We start from the raw sequence: 20,933 nt of genomic DNA, 5'->3' as shown, positions 1-20,933 counted from the left end.
TTCTGAGGCATGCTCACTAACAAAACTCATGAAATCATTTATTTATATGGCATGAAATGACATATCAAGTCAGATCCAATATATATCATATTGAATGAACAAATTTTAAGCTTTTGAATATAAACAATTTGATTCTTAGGTGTTAACAGGCCTGAAGTAGTCTTTGAAATAAGCAGATTGAACAAGAAAGCCCCCCAAACCACAGCATTCTGGTAAAATTGGGCTAAATGCATTTGCATAAAGTGTTTCCACGATTAGCCTTTGCAGTCAACACAGACTAATCAGGGACAATAATTTCTAGTTTTATTGTATTTAAAATTGTCCTTGATATTCTATCCCAGGTGACAGTAAGGGCTATGGTTTTGTGGAATACAATGAAGGCATTGAGAAAGTGGGTCAGATAAAGTGTGCCATAGACTGGTCGCAAGTTGAAGGAAACACGCTGCACTGTGACGCTATCGTAGACAGCACCCAGTCTGGTATCACATTCGGTGACCTCCACTCCAGGTGCCTAATTATCGACAACCTGCCGTCCGACTACACAGACTCGCTTGCCTTGAGAGAGCTGTTCAGTCAGCTTGTGAGGCCTATCTATTGCCAGGTGAGATGGCTGCTTATTGAGCATGTGAGGCCTATCCATTACCAGGTGAGAGAGCTATTCAGTGAGCTTGTCAGGCCTATATATTACTGTGAAACCATTTATTTTCGACAGCACAAAATTTCGCCATTTTTATAAAAATGACGATTTCGTCAGCACTTAAATTCGCCGATTTCTGATTTTGAATTTAAAAAAATGCGTCAGTCAATATCCGATTTGTGTGTAATACATATTCGCGATCAATCGCAGTTGCGAAAAATCGTGGTACGAATGCGGGAACACACTTGAGAATCACTGCAGGATATGGGGCCTGTTTGTCACATGCCAATTAACTAGTCTTTTGTTATCAAGGGACAGTAATGGACCCTCTTAATGTATGCCATTAACACATTCATTGTTATGATTAGCGGACAAGTGGGATCGAATAACCGTTAACGAGTGTTTGTAACAACGAAGCCAATTGCCAATTGGGTATGTGTTCTAGTTGGTATGATTTTTATTAAAATGCTGTCAATACCGTTTTAAAACTGTTTGTGTTATACGAAAGAGGTTCCAGTTTGTTAAGTGTTGTTTTTTTTCAAATAAAATGCTTTTTTTCTGATATCAACATTAAAATTAGAAACTCTATGTGTGTGTTTGTTCTTAAAAAGTAAACTACCGGTATATAAATCAATAATGTCAATAATTTAAAAATAAATAAATTGATACATATAAAATAGTAATAAGTGTGGTTAAACGCAAACAATCAAACAACAAACAGCAATTAAAATATTCATTATTAATTTGTGATAAATACGCATGTTGATCACACATCGTCATCTTTTTATTTGGTTTATTGTCTTTCATCAGCATTCGCTGCGTGATGGCTAATATGCAACACCCCTGAAAAACACAATGCACCTAATGGGTAATAAAGTTATAAACAATTAGCGCTAATTCATTACCATTCTACATAAACGAAGTCAACGCATTCGATACAGCTGTAATGCACACGCGTTTTAAAGAAGTGTCACGTGTCAGTTAAGTACCTTGTGTAATCTACATCCCTTTGTGTCAAAACCGGATTAATCTTGATTACGAAACAGCAGTGAATGTGTGCATGGATTATGTTGGAATTTAATGCCTCATGTCTACGGTTTTAAAATATTGTTCAATTTGGTATTTGTTTTTGTTCAAACATAGAGCATGATTGTTCGTTAGGATCTTAAATTCGCCGATCGGTCAACTGACGAAATTTATGAAAATTAATGCCTGACGATTAATAATGGTTTCACAGTATCAGGTGAGAGAGCTGTTCAGTCAGCTTGTAAGGCCTATCTATTGCCAGGTGAGAGAGAGAGATGTTCACTCAGCTTGTGAGGCCTATCTATTGCCAGGTGAGAGAGGGCTGTTCAGTGAGCTTGTGAGGCCTATCTATTGCCAGGTGAGAGGGCTGTTTATTGAGCTTGTGAGGCCTATATATTATCAGATGAGAGAGGTGTTCAGTCAGCTTGTTAGGCCTATCTATTGCAAGGTGAGAGAGAGAGATGTTCACTCAGCTTGTGAGGCCTATCTATTGCCAGGTGAGAGAGAGAGCAGTCTCCGCCAAACATGGTCAGACCGACGGACATGTCCTGTAAAATTTTGTAAGGTCCGGCCTGTCAGTCTAATTTACAGGACCGATTGTCCGGTAAAAAAAAAAGAACGAAATTGTTGATTATTTATGTTTTTACGGCTCTGAAAGTTTTCCGTGGTATAAAAATAGTGATCACGTCTTTCCGTTCCAACGCTCTACTCTACGGAATTTTGCGATGCACCTGATTGGTCCATTTGTTTGCGTCGTTACCATATGACGAATGCTCATCAGGACGGTCTAAATCCATGACGGTCTAGTCACTGATTAAGATAATTATAAATCTGATTATTAAATGATACAAATATCAATTTGTATGGACGTAATCGAGATAGTTATTACTAATTGTGATCATCTTCATTCGCAATGTCATGATCTTGACTGTTAATGTCCCTGCGTGAAAAAGGCTGGTGATCAATTATCTAGGCCGTCGTCGGTTTAGGCCGTATTGACCAGATTCCTCTCTGACATGCTCACTGAGACTTAGCAACAAGAATCAACAAACAACAATGGATTATTAATTCTTAAAAATCGCCATAGATTCGCTTCTCTTGTTTTGTGAAGACAACATGAAAATATTCTGTTTCAATGCACCATGTGGGGGTATACGTCTCGTCTTTTCGTGTTATTTTATTAATATATTTATGTAGTTGGTAGGTCCTGTAAAAAAAGAGGAGGTCCTGTATTTTTTCCCAGCTTACAGGACCTACTGTCCTGTAAAAATTTGACTAGTTTGGCGGAGACTGAGAGAGAGAGCTGTTCAGTCAGCTTGTGAGACCTATCTATTGCCAGGTGAGAGAGGGCTGTTCAGTGAGCTTGTGAGGCCTATCTTTTGCCAGGTGAGAGGGCTGTTCAGTGAGCTTGTCAGGCCTATCTGTTGCCAGGTGAGAGAGGGCTGTTCAGTGAGCTTGTCAGGCCTATATGTTGCCAGGTGAGAGAGGGCTGTTCAGTGAGCTTGTCAAGCCTATCTATTGCCAGGTGAGAGAATGCTGTTCAGTCAGCTTTTGAGGCCTATCTATTGCCAGGAGACAGATGTTCAGTCAGCTTGTGAGGCCTATCTATTGTCAGGTAAGAATGCTGTTCAGTCAACTTGTAAGGCCTATATATTGTCAGGCAAGAGAGCTGTTCAGTCAGATTGTGAGGCCTATCTATTGCCAGGTGAGAGAGAGCTGTTCAGTCAGCATGTGAGACTTATCTATTACCAGGTGAGAGAGTGCTGTTCAGTCAGCTTGTGAGGCCTATCTATTGCCAGGTGAGATAGCTGTTTAGTCATCTTGTAAGGCCTATCTATTGTCATGTGTGAGAGAGAGCTTTTCAGTCAGCTCATGAGACCTTTTTATTGCCAGGTAAGAGAGCTCTTCAATCAGATCGTGAAGCCTATCTTTTGCCAGGTGAGATTGCTGTTCAGTCAGCTTGTAAGGCCAGGGCCCTCTCTTGCCGCCAGGGGAAGCCACCAACATTCCTCATGAAGGGGAATTTCGCATCGTTTTGGGCGAAAAGGGGAATTTTAGAAGATCTTTTCACCAACCATTCAACACCTAAAATTGCTATATTTTATTGTGGTTTATATAATTTTACATTTAATCAAAGGTTAGTAGCATTATACTAGCTGCCAACATAGGTATAAAAGTATTTAAAAAAGAAAAAAAAAAATTTTTTTTTGGAGGGGGAATTTTTAGCTGAAAAAAGGGAAAAAAGTATACTTTTTAAAAAGTGCAAAATGAGGGCCCTGAATGCCTATCTATTGCTGGGTGAGAGAACTGTTCAGTCAGCTTGTGAGGCCTATCTATTGCCACATAAGAGAGAGAGAGAGCTGTTCAGTCAGCTTGTGAGGCCTATCTATTACTAGGGGAGAGAGCTGTTCCGTCAGCTTGTGAGGCCTATCTATTACCAGGGGAGAGAGCTGTTTAGTCAGCTTGTGAGGCCTATCTATTACCAGGGGAGAGAGCTGTTCAGTCAGCTTGTAAGGCCTATCTATTACCAGGGGAGAGCTGTTCAGTCAGCTTGTGAGACCTGTTTATTGCCAGGTGAGAGAGCTGTTCAGTCAACTTGTGTGAGGCCTATTGATTGCCAGGTGAGAGAGGGCTGTTATTCAGCTTGTGAGGCCTATTTATTGCCAGGTGTGAGAGGGCTGTTCAGTCAGCTTGTGAGGACTATCTATTGCCAGCTGGTCAGGAGTTTGCTCTGTTTACTTTTTATGCTGTCCGTCTGTCTGTCCGTCTTTCCATCACACTTTGCGTTTAGGTTTCGAAAATGCTCATAACTTTTATGTCCCTTGAGATGTAACCTTCATATTTGGTATGCATGTGTATATGGACAAGGCCTTTCCATACGCACAAAACTTTTGACCTCTGTGACCTTGACGTTGAACTTAGGGGCGCGTTTAGATTTTGAAATCTGCGTTTAGGTTTGGAAAAATGCTCATAACTACTATGTCCTTTGAGATATAACCTTCATATTTGGTATGCATGTGTATATGGACAAGGCCTTTCCATATGCACAAAAATTTTGACCCCTGTGACCTTGACCTTTAACTTAGGGTCCGCGTTTAGGTTTCGAAATCTGCGTTTAGGTTTGGAAAAATGCTCATAACTTCTATGTCCCTTGAGATACACTGCAACTCCAATATATCGCAGTTGAAGGGGTCAAAAGATCGCGACCGTGATATATCTGGCGCGCGATATAAATTGTAAGGTTATGTATGCATGTATATGTATGCATTAGCATCGTTATGCAATCTCAAAACACGCTATTAACCTACCTTACTCAATTATGTGTTATATCCATATGTTATTCATTGGTATAACACAAAACATTATTCCTTGTGAGTATTTTCAAATGCATATAATTAAATTTGTAATCTGAAAAACATTGCCGAGTTGTATTGTTCAAGAAAGCATGCACAAATTAGACCCATGTACAAAATGACGTCATTCATTCTAATGAAAAGCATGGAAAGCATGGGTTTTAATAGTGGTGCATTTTGACAAACTGAGGGATCTTTACCTCTCAATTAAAAGCAAGTAGTTTACACTGTATCTAACGCACACATATTGTTGAGATAGGTCAGTATTGACTTGTGACATTTACAGTTATAATTGTGTACATCTTCATGTGTGCACTGGTGCATTTCGGCAGTTCAAAGCAAATTCAATACAGAATGGTAACACCCAAAATGACCTGTAGTATTTGACAAGAGGGGCTATTGTTTATCGCAGTACACATGTGTTAAAGTGTTGTACAATGTAAGCAAACAATCCGGTCAAAACTGGATTATGAATGTTGGATTAAAGTTGGTGAAAAAAGGGAAAAATACTAGCTTGAAACGGATTTTAATTCACTAAATTCTCAGATTAAAACATTTTATTTGGGGATTATGCTCGTCAGATTTTTGGGAGCCATAGCCGATTCGCGATATATTGGACAATGCGATATAACAGACCGTGATATATTGGAGTTGCAGTGTATAACCTTCATATTTGGTATGCATATGTTTATGGACAAGGCCTTTCCATATGCACAAAAATTTTGACCCCTGTGACCTTGACCTTTAACTTAGGGTCCACGTTTAGGTTTCGAAATCTGTGTTTAGGTTTCGAAAAATGCTCATTACTTCTATTTCCCTTGAGATATAACCTTCATATTTGGTATGCATGTGTATATGGACAAGGCCTTTCCATACGCACACAAATTTTGACCCCTGTGACCTTGACCTTGAATTAAGGGTCCCGGTTTAGGTTTCGAAATCTGCGTTTAGGTTTTGAAAAAAGCTCATAACTTCTATCAAACTGTTTATAGGGGGCATATGTCATCCTATGGTGACAGCTCTTGTTGTCTTATTTGTACTAAGATTTTTTATGCCCCCGGATCGAAAGATCGAGGGCATATTGTTTTTGGCCTGTCTGTCATTCATTCATTGTATGTGTGTGTCCCAAAACTTTAACCTTCTTTAAAGTTTTGCAATAACTTTTGCATAATTGAAGATAGCAACTTGATATTTGGCATGCATGTGTATCTCATGGAGCTGAACATTTTCAGTGGTGAAAGGTCAAGGTCATCCTTCATGGTCAAATATATGGCTTCAAAGCGGCACAATTGTGGGGGCATTGTGTTTCTGACAAACACATCTCTTGTTTAAGACAAAATCAGTCTGACAGCATTGAATTTAACAATTGCTGCAATATTTGCATCACTTTGCAATAGATTCGTTACTAAGGTAGTCTTGGCCTAATGACTGGGAGAAATTTGGTTCTTTCCCCACTGTGGGAGAGTTCTTTTGATTACTCCAAAATACACTAAGCACTGGTCCAAGCCAGGAAAGGGACTCGGGAGTAGATCAAAAAGGCTCAAGCTTTCAATCATGTTGAGCTTTAATAAAAAGGTTTTAAAAAAAGTTATGTTATAATAAAGCTTGCCAACGTTATCCTGACAGGGAACTGTATGCATGATTTTAGTTTGTACATGAACAAATGTGATGTATGTTTAAAATTATAGTTGAAATGTAAGTTGGACCCTTGGTGTCAGGAAGGTAGGGAGACTTTAATAATTATGTTTTTGAATATTCCTAGTTTTATAAGATTATCTGAAGAATCAATGAGCATGCTTTATAAACATATTTTAATATGTGAAATGTTTTTTTATGCCCCCGGTAGGGTGGCATATAGCAGTTGAACTGTTCGTCTGTCTGTCAGTCTGTGCGAAAACTTTTAACATTGGCCATAACTTTTGCAATATTGAAGATAGCAACTTCATATTTGGCAAGCATGTGTATCTCATGGAGCTGCGCATTTTGAGTGGTGAAAGTAAAGGTCATCTTTCAAGGTCAAAGGTCAAATATATGGCTTCAAAGCGGCGAAGTAGGGGGCATTGTGTTCCTGACAAAAACATTTCTTTTTGAGATTCCAATTTTTTAAATCAAAAAAGTGGAAAGTGTCATCCTGATAACTCGTGCAGACTTCACAAGCTAATCTGGATGTCACTTTACTCACTTGCAGACTTCACAAGCTAATCTGGATGTCACTTTACTCACTTGCAGACTTCACAAGCTAATCTGGATGTCACTTTACTTACTTGCAGACTTCACAAGCTAATCTGGATGTCACTTTACTCACTTGCAGACTTCACAAGCTAATCTGGATGTCACTTTACTCACTTGCAGACTTCACAAGCTAATCTGGATGTCACTTTACTCACTTGCAGACTTCACAAGCTAATCTGGATGTCACTTTACTCACTTGCAGACTTCACAAGCTAATCTGGATGTCACTTTACTCACTTGCAGACTTCACAAGCTAATCTGGATGTCACTTTACTCACTTGCAGACTTCACAAGCTAATCTGGATGTCACTTTACTCACTTGCAGACTTTACAAGCTAATCTGGAGGTCACTTTACTCACTTGCAGACTTCACAAGCTAATCTGGATGTCACTTTACTCACTTGCAGACTTCACAAGCTAATCTGGATGTCACTTTACTCACTTGCAGACTTCACAAGCTAATCTGGATGTCACTTTACTCACTTGCAGACTTCACAAGCTAATCTGGATGTCACTTTACTCACTTGCAGACTTCACAAGCTAATCTGGATGTCACTTTACTCACTTGCAGACTTTACAAGCTAATCTGGAGGTCACTTTACTCACTTGCAGACTTCACAAGCTAATCTGGATGTCACTTTACTCACTTGCAGACTTCACAAGCTAATCTGGATGTCACTTTACTCACTTGCAGACTTTACAAGCTAATCTGGATGTCACTTTACTCACTTGCAGACTTCACAAGCTAATCTGGATGTCACTTTACTCACTTGCATTTAAACCCATTTTCCCAGAGTGTGGCTCGTGCTTTATATTGTGCACAAATGTCTTTGGAAGATTGTTTAAACAGTCCGATAGTTTCATTTCCATGTTTGCAGATTGTTCTCAAGGAAGGCACATCACTGGGCTATGGTATCGTGGAATATGACGAGGCCTTGGATGCTGAGAAGGCTTTTAACAAGTTCAACAGGCATAAAATCAACAGCAATTCCATCAGAATCTTATACTGCATCCCTGGAAAGTCTGCCGTACACATGTTCAACAGAATTATGTTTAAATATGTACGTACAACTTCACTTTGTTTGAACCCTTTGCCAGTTAGATATGTATTTTCAGGCATTTGTAGTCCCTCAGAAAGTTAAATTTGATTTAAGACCTTTCTTACTAGATTCAAATTTTAAAGGTTTCATCCTTTTTTTTTTTTTTAAAGGTTTCATCTCCAAATCTTAGATACTGATGAGCAGCAGACAGCATAAAACCTGAACATACTGCGAGTTACTCGCAGGCTGTTCTGGTTTTATGCTGTTTGCAAATAGCCATTTTCACTTTGCTTCTTAGTGGGAAAGGGTTAACATGTGTGAAGGATTTGTTTATTTTCTTTTAATTTTCTAAAATTGAGATCCGTACACGATAGTGGACTGTCATTTTAGAATTTGTATCATTATTCTTTTACTTCCTGTCCTTTTGTCACAAAAATGATGTGAATTTCTATATGCATACATTTCAAATTATATATGCCATATTTTGTTTATGTCTGCTTAAAGTGCGAAGCATCATCGTACTTATCTGTACATATTTCCCCAAAATGTGTTCATCTCTTCAATCTTTTTATTTTTATTCTTTTTATATCTTCAATATTTTTAATTCTTAATCATTTCTGGCAAATAATCAATATTTGGAGACAAGCTCAATTAGTTATGTGTCGCTTAAGGGCAAAAGGTCAGTAATATAGACTGTCTTTATGAGTACTTTTTGACAGTGCCTCCATATCTCAGACACGTCCAGTAGCACTAACAGCTATTAATGAGTCTGCTTGAATGTTGCATAAACAATTAAAAAGGATGGCCTAGCTGGAAACAAGTATGTTATCTTAATATTTTAAAGTTTGCTTCAAGAGCCTAACAAATGTGCTTCCTTAATAAAAATTTAGCGTAACAAGTGTGTCAATTTACCTTTAATTTTTTTTGGTATTTAAAATTCATTTCTGTTGTCATGGTTACAGGGTGACCGTGTCCATGTGAACAAGTCAGTGCTGCTGCCAGACCCTGTGTACCCCAACCCAGCCTTCCTGAAACACGTCTTCTTCAAGACACATGTGGCCAAGCATCCTAGATGTGAGTAACTTCCCTTTGAACTATTAAGGCCACTAGGATACTGCTTGTAATTCGTCACTGTAGGATAGTAAATCCCTTGTGACTGATACTGCTTGTAATTCGTCACTGTAGGGTAGTAAATCCCTTGTGACTGATACTGCTTGTAATTCGTCACTGTAGGGTAGTAAATCCCTTGTGACTGATACTGCTTGTAATTCGTCACTGTAGGGTAGTAAATCCCTTGTGACTGATACTGCTTGTAATTCGTCACTGTAGGGTAGTAAATCCCTTGTGACTGATACTGCTTGTAATTCGTCACTGTAGGGTAGTAAATCCCTTGTGACTGATACTGCTTGTAATTCGTCACTGTAGGGTAGTAAATCCCTTGTGACTGATACTGCTTGTAATTCGTCACTGTAGGGTAGTAAATCCCTTGTGACTGATACTGCTTGTAATTCGTCACTGTAGGGTAGTAAATCCCTTGTGACTGATACTGCTTGTAATTCGTCACTGTAGGGTAGTAAATCCCTTGTGACTGATACTGCTTGTAATTCGTCACTGTAGGGTAGTAAATCCCTTGTGACTGATAATGCTTGTAATTCGTCACTGTAGGGTAGTAAATCCCTTGTGACTGATACTGCTTGTAATTCGTCACTGTAGGGTAGTAAATCCCTTGTGACTGATACTGCTTGTAATTCGTCACTGTAGGGTAGTAAATCCCTTGTGACTGATACTGCTTGTAATTCGTCACTGTAGGGTAGTAAATCCCTTGTGACTGATACTGCTTGTAATTCGTCACTGTAGGGTAGTAAATCCCTTGTGACTGATACTGCTTGTAATTCGTCACTGTAGGGTAGTAAATCCCTTGTGACTGATACTGCTTGTAATTCGTCACTGTAGGGTAGTAAATCCCTTGTGACTGATACTGCTTGTAATTCGTCACTGTAGGGTAGTAAATCCCTTGTGACTGATACTGCTTGTAATTCGTCACTGTAGGGTAGTAAATCCCTTGTGACTGATACTGCTGTAATTCGTCACTGTAGGGTAGTAAATCCCTTGTCTTGTGACTGATACTGCTTGTAATTCGTCACTGTAGGGTAGTAAATCCCTTGTGACTGATACTGCTTGTAATTCGTCACTGTAGGGTAGTAAATCCCTTGTGACTGATACTGCTTGTAATTCGTCACTGTAGGGTAGTAAATCCCTTGTGACTGATACTGCTTGTAATTCGTCACTGTAGGGTAGTAAATCCCTTGTGACTGATACTGCTTGTAATTCGTCACTGTAGGGTAGTAAATCCCTTGTGACTGATACTGCTTGTAATTCGTCACTGTAGGGTAGTAAATCCCTTGTGACTGATACTGCTTGTAATTCGTCACTGTAGGGTAGTAAATCCCTTGTGACTGATACTGCTTGTAATTCGTCACTGTAGGGTAGTAAATCCCTTGTGACTGATACTGCTTGTAATTTAATTCGTCACTGTAGGGTAGTAAATCCCTTGTGACTGATACTGCTTGTAATTCGTCACTGTAGGGTAGTAAATCCCTTGTGACTGATACTGCTTGTAATTCGTCACTGTAGGGTAGTAAATCCCTTGTGACTGATACTGCTTGTAATTCGTCACTGTAGGGTAGTAAATCCCTTGTGACTGATACTGCTTGTAATTCGTCACTGTAGGGTAGTAAATCCCTTGTGACTGATACTGCTTGTAATTCGTCACTGTAGGGTAGTAAATCCCTTGTGACTGATACTGCTTGTAATTCGTCACTGTAGGGTAGTAAATCCCTTGTGACTGATACTGCTTGTAATTCGTCACTGTAGGGTAGTAAATCCCTTGTGACTGATACTGCTTGTAATTCGTCACTGTAGGGTAGTAAATCCCTTGTGACTGATACTGCTTGTAATTCGTCACTGTAGGGTAGTAAATCCCTTGTGACTGATACTGCTTGTAATTCTTCACTGTAGGGTAGTAAATCCCTTGTGACTGATACTGCTTGTAATTCGTCACTGTAGGGTAGTAAATCCCTTGTGACTGATACTGCTTGTAATTCGTCACTGTAGGGTAGTAAATCCCTTGTGACTGATACTGCTTGTAATTCGTCACTGTAGGGTAGTAAATCCCTTGTGACTGATACTGCTTGTAATTCGTCACTGTAGGGTAGTAAATCCCTTGTGACTGATACTGCTTGTAATTCGTCACTGTAGGGTAGTAAATCCCTTGTGACTGATACTGCTTGTAATTCGTCACTGTAGGGTAGTAAATCCCTTGTGACTGATACTGCTTGTAATTCGTCACTGTAGGGTAGTAAATCCCTTGTGACTGATACTGCTTGTAATTCGTCACTGTAGGGTAGTAAATCCCTTGTGACTGATACTGCTTGTAATTCGTCACTGTAGGGTAGTAAATCCCTTGTGACTGATACTGCTTGTAATTCGTCACTGTAGGGTAGTAAATCCCTTGTGACTGATACTGCTTGTAATTCGTCACTGTAGGGTAGTAAATCCCTTGTGACTGATACTGCTTGTAATTCGTCACTGTAGGGTAGTAAATCCCTTGTGACTGATACTTAATACAAGAAAAACTTGATCAGTCTTTTCCCCTAATATTTCTTTGTTAAAAAATGTTGAATAAACCGAACTCTCAAAACCGCAAACCGAACGGATATCTTCTTGAATTTCGTCATTTTCAACGTAAAATACATTGAGTACACCGGACGGTCCAAATTCTCAAGATGCCCGAGGCGTGTAAATTACAATACAAAGTCAGTACGGGGCGTGCGGTGTCACACATTCCGCTCACGCAATTATCGATAATCGGATTAAACATACCATAAAGGTGTCAAGTCGTTACCGCGCTATTGAAGTCCGATTAAATAATGAAATACAAACTGTGAATGGCTATTATAGACGTGCGGTAACACCAAAAAGTGATTGACGCGAGCGTTTTATTAAGGTTATGATAAACAATTTAATAACAAAATTAATGCATGTCGTTGCAATGATAACGTTCTTGTGATCTTCTTGGGTTGTTTAAAAGATCTTATAGCCATGTTTTAATTGCTTAAATGGTTGTTTTTTTTTCAGATAAAACTGTGAGAAATATGACCGTTAAATATCCATCCATCTGTCTGCATATTCATTAATTGCCTTTTCGTAATTTCAAACGCATCTTCAGTATTTATATGAATGTCTTGAAAATATGACACTGTTTTTTCTGTGTATGTTTTGTGAAATGTATTATTTATGTCTTGAATAATAAATCGTATGTCCACAACAATCGTATTTGTGTTGTAATTCGTCAAAATTGTCTATGACATTTGGCGCTCCCTATTTGTAACAAATAAAAATAAATTAATTCAGAGCTATTTATAGCAAACTCGATCACAACTCACTCGCCTATATGAAAAATGTCACGTACGCTGTACATGTACGTACATGTATTAAACACCAAGCTCTCTTTGAGATTAATAAAATCAGGTCGGTATGGAATGTTTTTTGCTTTTAATCGAATTAAAACACTTTTTTTTTAAGAATTCCTTAAACATAAACATTACATGAGTACAGTTATCACATGGTTCATGTACACGTATATGATTTGTTGTATTCTTATATGATTTTGTACACAATGGATACAATATATATTTCGGCAATATGCCTACTCTTGGTAAACCGGAACTCTCTAAAAACCGGACGATAAGGCCGGTCCCCAGACCGTCCGGTTTACAGAGAGTCTACTGTAGTAGCAAATTATATGACGACAACAAAACAATATATGTTCACTGAACTTTAAACATGGTCCATTTATGACGCTGATTTATGTCTTTAACCCCCTCGTTCGCTTGAGTAAACTATCTCTCATAAGTCGCATGCTGTTTCAGTGCTGGTACAGTTCACAGACAACTTGCTGAACCTCCAGGAGGGCTACGTGAGACAACTGGAGGATAGAACCAACACAAAACCAGGTAAATATTAGACAACTGGAGGATAAAACCAACTCAAAACCAGGTAAATATTAGACATCTGGAGGATAGAACCAACACAAAACATGGTAAATGTGAGACAACTGGAGGATAGAACAAACACAAAACCAGGTAAATATGAGACAACTGGAGGATAGAACCAACACAAAACATGGTAAATGTGAGACAACAGGAGGATAGAACAAACACAAAACATGGTAAATGTGAGACAACTGGAGGATAGAACCAACACAAAACGTCATGGTAAATGTGAGACAACTGGAGGATAGAACAAACACAAAACCAGGTAAATATGAGACAACTGGAGGATAAAACCAACACAAAACCAGGTAAATGTGAGACATCTATGGGGTAGAACCAACACAAAACCAAGTAAATGTGAGATAACTGGAGGATGGAACAAACACAAAACCAGTTTAATACTACATGGTGTTGAACATCATATTATTTATGGCATATGATACTATGCAATTTATTTACATTTTTCTTCTTTCAAAATTGTTTCCATGAAAGTTATTTAAATTCCCAAAATTTCCTGCGTGTAAATCTTTCAAAATTGCTGTCATGGAAGGTTTGTCATGCAAGAATGAACAAGAAAGAAGACCCACATATAATTCATTAAGAAATATATATTATAAGTTGCAATACAACTTTCTAATGAAAAAAGGAATGCTGTTAATAGTCTTTACAAGCAGGGAAGCTGCACAATCTATGTAAAGTACCCAGTATCTTATACAATGTGTTTGGGTTATACAAGTGTGCATTATCACTACCTTTTATGGTACATAAAAGTATCTGCACCTTGAAAGCTTATAAGACTTTCAATGATCCTCTGTCTGGTAAATCAGGGTTTAACGCATGCGTGTATAGTGTCCTCCTTGATTAGCCTCTGCCTAAAATGGATTTTTGTTAGGAATTTACATCCTGTAAACGAAAAATAAAATGAAAGCGCAAAGAGTCGTCTTTGTGCAAACTTTACAGGCTATGTACGCAAACTGCACAGGCTTATCTGGAACAACTTTTACACACACGCACTAAACCCTGTTTTCCCATAGCTAGGCTCAAATAAGTGTTACTATGTTCCATATTCTCAGGTTTGCTGGGTCCAGCACCGACAATTCCGATGTCCCCGTTAATGGATGTGAATGTCCAACTGGGTCTACTGTCTGTCATAGTACTGGACATGAGAGAGAAGGGGCTTTACAATGGACAGGTATGGCTTCCATTGACTTTGTGAAGTAAAAAGAAAAAAAAATACAGGGTGCATGATGAAAGAAAACAATATTGTAGTTGTGCACAGAAAAAAAAACAGGGAATTTCAAGATTTTCAAACAAATAAAACCAACACAAAAGAACTGTCAGAGAATTTGATATTTCCTGAAAGAAATCTGTAAAGTCTATAAATTAAACAATGTGGTTTTATATTGCAGGTGCCTGATCCCCTTGGAAAGTTAAAAGTGCCATCAGACGAGGAATTCCAAGTAATATTGCATATGTATTTTCATTCTAAGTTTCAAAGATTTTTGGTAAAAAAAAATCTATTTAAAACACTAGATCTTTGTCATGGGAATAATTCTTTAGGAATGTTTGTATTGAGTGAAAATGTTTTTGAAAATTAAATAGCCAGATTATAAAGTCTGGGTAAATTGCATTAGTCTTTTAATGCTCTGTGACATGAACAAGACACTGGGTTAACTTAAGTATTCAGTCTATAACAAGCATGCCGTTCTCTTGTCAGCAAAAAGCTGAGCCTGTTTCGTTGCTTGGTGACCCCCACACAGCCCAGGCAAACATGGTCCTGAAGAACATCCTGATGCCGTGTGAGAGCCCAAACTTCCAGCCCCGTGGGGCCTCGAGGGACCCTACTGCCCCAAAGTTGCTGGGGAAACAGATTGGGGAGATGAGTCTGCCGTACCTGGCCAGTCTTGGCAGAATGATGGCCATGATGGTGGAGAATAGCCAGAGTCAGGGAATTCTGGGTAAGGTTGACCAGGAGTCAGAGAATTTGAGGCAAGGTTGAGTAAACATTCAGGGAATTCTGGGAAAGGTTGAGAAGACAGTCAGGGAATTCTGGGTAAGGCTGTGTAGAAATTTTGGAAATTCTGGCCAAGGTAGAATTGACATTCAAGGAATTATTGGCAAGGGTGAGTAGACAGAATCAGTTAATTCTGGCTAAGGTTGAGTAGACAGGGAATTCTGGGTAAGGTTGAGTAGACAGTCAGGGAATTCTGGATAAGGTTTAGAAGACAGTCAGGGAATTCTGAGTAAGGTTGAGTAGACAGTCAGGGAATTCTGGGTAAGGTTAGAAGACAGTCAGGGAATTATGGGTAAGGTTGAGAAGACAGTCAGGGAATTCTGGGAAAGGAACAGAAGACAGTTGGGTAATTCTGATTAAGGTTGGGTAGACATGGAATTTTTATAAGGTTTAGTAAACATTAAGGGAGTTCTGAATAATGTTGAATAGCAAGAGTAATGGAATGCTGAGTAAGGTTGAGTAGACAGAGTCAGTGAATTCTGTGTTAGTTTTAGTAGCCAGAGTTAGGGAATTATGGGTTAGGTTGAGTAGCCAATCAGGGTATTCTTGGTAAGGCAGAGTATACAAAGTTAATGAATTCTGGTTAAGGTTGTGTAGACTGAGTCTGGAAATGCTGGGTAAGGTTGAGTGGACAAGAGTCACAGAATTCTGGTTAAGGTTGATCAGGTAGAGTCAGGGTATTGTGGGTAGGGTTCATTAAACACGGTCAGTGATTTCAGGATAAGGTTCATTTGACACATTCAGGGAATTCTGATTAAAGTTGAGTAGACTGAGTCAGGGAAGAATGGGTAAAGAAATTTTGAGTATTGAGAGTAGGCAGACTCAGGGAGTTTTTGGAAAGTTGTGAAGCAAAGTCAGAAACATTGTGGCTAGGAATGTAGACAGATTTAGAAAGCTCTAGTGTAAAGTTTTGTAGCTGTAGTCCCGGAATTCTGGGTTAAGATTTAGTAGGTAGTGTTAGGGAAACTCTGGTTTAGGAGGGTAGGCAAATTGAAGGAATTTTGAAAAGTGGGAACTACCTATGGGTAAGATGACCAGACCAGGGAGTCAGGAAATTGTGAGACAGTGGATTCATAAGTTATTTGGTGACAGGAGATTTATGATCTTGTACTTAATAGCTACTGTGAAATCATTTATTTTCGCCAGTACGAAATTTCGTCATTTTTATAAAAATGACGTTTTCGTCAGAACTTAAATTTCGCCAATTCCTGACTTTGAAAAAAAAATGCTTCAGTCAATATTCGATTTGTTTGTTGTCAATATACTAGTCTTTTGTTATCAGGTGATCAGTAATTGGCCCCCATTAGTGTATCATTATTATGATTAGCGGATAAGTGTGACCGAAAAAACGTCAACGAGTGTTTGAAACAGTGAAGCCTATTGTCAATCACTCCTATTCATTTATTATCATGGCCAAACTAATAACAATCTTTCCTTTATCGGCGCAAATTAGAGAAGGTACGAAGATTATTGGTTAAAATTAGAGTAAGCAAACTATTTGGTCAGTTTTCAATAAAGTTTCAAGAGTTTTGCATCGTAAATATTTGATCACTTTAAGTACAATAATTTTCTGAAGTGTAAAATTAACAGTGCATTATGGGACAGCGGTTTCATAGGGAACAGTTCAGATTTAATTGTAACAACCAATGGACGATTGAGTTTAAATAAGATTGAATGCAATAGGATACAAAGGAATGTTTTATTGCGTCATAGTCATTCGAAAAACGTGCTTTCCGGGGATTTCCTCAAAATCGCACAAAAATAAAAGTGAATTTCTGTAAACAATTAGATCCACCCTTAGTTTGGATGGAACTAATCGTCATTATTGCTAATTTCTCCTTACCTGTTATGTTTTCAATTGCTACACGTAACAATTATATGAAACATGTATCGTAAAACTTATAAAAGCTGTCAATGAATAAAAGATCAATAGCCCATAAACGAAGCATAAGCTATTTTTACACCTGTATTTTATCTCAACGCAAACAAGCAAACACAAATCAATATGTTCTGTATTAATTTGAAATCAATGCGGAGAATGTATATCAGTCAGGTGTTGATCACACATCATCATCTTTTAATATCGTTTATTGTCTTTGATCTGGATTCGCTGTGTTGAGGCTGTATAATCTGCAACACTACTGAAAAACACAATGCACACAACAAGTAATAAATTTGTTAACAATTAGCGCTAATCATTACTATTCTACGTAAACGAAGTCAACGCAGTCGATACAGCTGTACTGCACTCGCATTTTTCAGCAATGTCACGTGTCAGTTAAGTACACTGTGTAATCTTCACCCCTTTGTGTCAAAACCGGATTATTTTGATTATGAAACAGTTGGAGTGTGTATGCCTGGATTACGTTGGATTTTAATGCCTCATGCCTTCGGTAATTGAGTCTTAATATTGTTCAAATATGGGACATGATTGTTCGCTAGGATCTTGAATTCCTCAATCGGTCTACTGACGTAATGCACGAAAATGAATGCCTGACGATTAATAATGGTTTCACAGTATGTTATAACACAAAGTCACAAGAGCTGATATTTTTTAGGGTGTTTTATTATCAGTAAATCAGTGTATGTTAGCTTTTCAAAAGGCGTTTATTCGAATGTGTTTAAACGTGATTCAAGGGAGCTAACATATTTACCAACCTGTCAAAACTGGTTGCCTCCATTTAAGTCTGATGTCACATTTTCTAGGATGTACTTTGGATAAAAGACTTTGGGCATAAACAAATAAAATTGGTTTCACAATAATCATTTATTTATATCCAGAAAGTACTATTAGCCTTTTCAATCAACTTTATCACAAAGGGCAAATGTCAGCTATTGTTGATCACCCTATGTCGGAGTTGTGCAGTGTCAACTTGTAGCTCGTTACCATTCTAGAGGCCACATGTGTCATCCAATCTTGATAAAACTTGGTAAAAATGTTTATCTTGATATTTTCCAAGCTGAGTTTAAAACTGGGTCAAGTGGGTCCAAAAACCACGTCACCAGGTCCATTCTAAGAAAAACCTAGTTAACACTGTAGCCACATGTATGACTCAATCTTGACGAAACTTGGTCACAATGTTTATCTTGTTAACATCTAGGTTGAGTTCGAATCTGGGTTATGTACATCCTAAAACTATGACCATTATAGAAAAAACATTCATGACTCGGTATTTATTAAACTTTTTCAGAATGTTTATATTGACATCTTCCAGGCATGGGTTTGAATCCGGGTCACGTGGGTCCAAAAACTAAGTCACCTGGTCAAATTAAAAAAAAACACTTGTACCCAGTCTAGAGGCAACATTTATTAATCATTTTTTTATCAAACTTGGTCAAAATGTTTTAATTTTTCAATACCTAGGCTCTCTTCCAATATGAGTCAAGTATATGAAAACTAGGTCACAAGGTCAAATCTTATATAAACCTTGTTAAAACTTTAGGGGAAGCATTTATTGCTGAAGTTTGATGAAACTTGGTCACATTGTTATCTTGCCAAAATCTAGGCCAAAGTTTCAATCTGGGTCAGATGTGTCTAAAAACTAGAAAACCAGATCATATCTTGAAAAAAAAAGTTACCACTCTGGGGCCACAATTTTGACACATTTTTAATGAAACTGGGCTAGAATTTTGATATTGACAATATAATGGCTATGTTTAAATCTGGGTCAAGTGTGGTGAAAAACTAGATCACCTATTCAAGTTTTCATCAATTAGTGTCTGTTAACTCAGGTGAGCATTAAAGGGCAATCATTGCTCTGTTGTTTACATGTAATATGCTAACCTTGTAAATTACAACCTTCGGGTTGTAATTTCACTCTTCCAAGAAATATGCAGTGTATTACACCAGAGCTCCAGATAAGGTTTTGTGAAATTCTTAAATTACTACCAGATTTTCAAAAATAATTCTTAACTCTGAAATTTTATTCTTAACGTTACTACTAAGCTTTGGAAAATAATTCTTATTTTTTATAAATGACCTAAAAAAAAATAATAATGGTTATTTTCATGCAAAAAAATAAAAAATAAACATACTAGCAACTTTATTTATACGAGTTCAACAGTGTCTTTTCAGTTTTATACAATTTTATTTTTCAAATAACTTCATATGCCCAAACTGTGCTTAGATTGCATGCCTTAGATGAATTTTTACATATTTCACAATTTAAACGGGTCTCCCCTTCAATCTTTTCAACGATTAGCCACGGGACTTGTCCCTTCCACTCGTTCAATGTTTTTTTTTGTGACCTGTCGTGTCGCGTTTTTGTTTAGCTTTTCCGACTGTGTCGGAAACTGAACATACAACATCGTATATCTTTTCTATAATGTCTTTCTAAACATTTAACTTCGGCTCACTTTGCGTACAATATGTTAAAAGCGTGTTTTTGGGCGCTTTGCAGTTTTTTAGGACGCTCTCTGGGCGCCGCCATTGTTTTTTGACAGATAGACTGTATACACGCTTTTATTGGAAAAAATGCGCTTTGTTTAACAAACCCGATAACCATTCTATATAAGCACCGCAAAGATCTTTAATACGCGAAAAAAACTCAATAAAAAATCGATACGAACCGATGTAAAAATAATATTCGTAACTTGATTTTGTAATTCTTAATGGTACGACAAGATTTTAAAATAAATACGTAACGGACTTGAAAATAATTCGTAATTACGAAAATATGACCCTTATCTGGAGCTCTGTTACACATTTAAGTATCAATCTACTTTTGTAGAGATACGGATGTAAAATCATGCTTTTTGACATGACTGAAAATTTCATTTAAGGAAACATCCCTCATCCAACGTCACAGGGACCCAACAAGCCCCTGATTGAGGGCCTTATGCAGGCGGGAAAAGTGGCACAGAAAATACTCAACTCCATCCAACAACAAGCCACAACAGGAAGTGCAAACAGGAACCAGACTGGACATTTCAGTGCTAACATAAATAATTCAAGGAATTTTAACAGTATGAACCAGTCTGGAAATTTTAATGCCATGAATTTAGCTGGAAAATTTGATCCTACAGGAAACCAGTTTGCTCAAAGGAATCAGTCAAGCATAAATGGAAACCAGCCACAAAGTCTTCTTGGAAATCCACCGATAATGGGAAATCCCCAAAATACAGAAAATCTACAAAATATGGGAAATCTTCAGAAAATGGGAAAGCAAAACATGTCAGGTTCATCAAATTTCATGAACACTGTAAGGGCATTATCTATGCAACAACAACAACAGATGCTGGACAAGACTGGCCCCAACAAGATGGCTGGGTTGCTAGGGAACATGAAAGGAACCGGTATGGGAGCTGGGGGTGACGGGTTGCTAGGCAACTATCCTGGACAAGGTAAGAAGCAAATCACTTTTACTGGCGCCCAGTTGGCCCATTCGCAGACTTGTATTTAAGATATTACAATAAATAGTTTGGCGTTGGTTATAACAAAAAATGCTGTTAATTGAATCCTTGGACTGTTCTATTAAAAAAGAATGGTCTATATAATTATTAAAGTAATTAGGCAATCCTTAAAAAATTGAAAGTTTTTGATAACTGTGCAGTCCGCTCTGGCTAATTAGGGACGAC

General features: G+C 38.0%; 1 protein-coding gene across 4 annotated transcripts in view; it reads left to right on the top strand.

Moving 5' to 3' along the window:
- The window catches only part of LOC127874351 (uncharacterized), a 41,136-nt gene that overhangs the window by 10,956 nt on the left and 9,247 nt on the right, over positions 1 to 20,933 (top strand). For all 4 annotated transcript variants that reach the window (XR_008046834.1, XR_008046833.1, XM_052418602.1 and 1 more), the window contains 8 exons: positions 342 to 601; positions 8,127 to 8,309; positions 9,251 to 9,362; positions 13,220 to 13,303; positions 14,416 to 14,534; positions 14,752 to 14,802; positions 15,060 to 15,300; positions 20,139 to 20,699. Coding sequence is in view for 2 of the 4 variants with exons in the window: in XM_052418602.1 (XP_052274562.1) it covers positions 342 to 601; positions 8,127 to 8,309; positions 9,251 to 9,362; positions 13,220 to 13,303; positions 14,416 to 14,534; positions 14,752 to 14,802; positions 15,060 to 15,300; positions 20,139 to 20,699 (1,611 nt within the window). In the remaining 2 variants the exon portion in view is untranslated. The remainder of the gene's footprint in view (positions 1 to 341; positions 602 to 8,126; positions 8,310 to 9,250; positions 9,363 to 13,219; positions 13,304 to 14,415; positions 14,535 to 14,751; positions 14,803 to 15,059; positions 15,301 to 20,138; positions 20,700 to 20,933) is intronic.

This window comes from Dreissena polymorpha, chromosome 3, assembly GCF_020536995.1.
Source record: "Dreissena polymorpha isolate Duluth1 chromosome 3, UMN_Dpol_1.0, whole genome shotgun sequence".
In the NCBI taxonomy this organism is placed as follows: domain Eukaryota; kingdom Metazoa; phylum Mollusca; class Bivalvia; order Myida; family Dreissenidae; genus Dreissena; species Dreissena polymorpha.
Note: the sequence above shows the minus strand (reverse complement) of the source record. Positions and strands in the feature narration are given on the sequence as shown.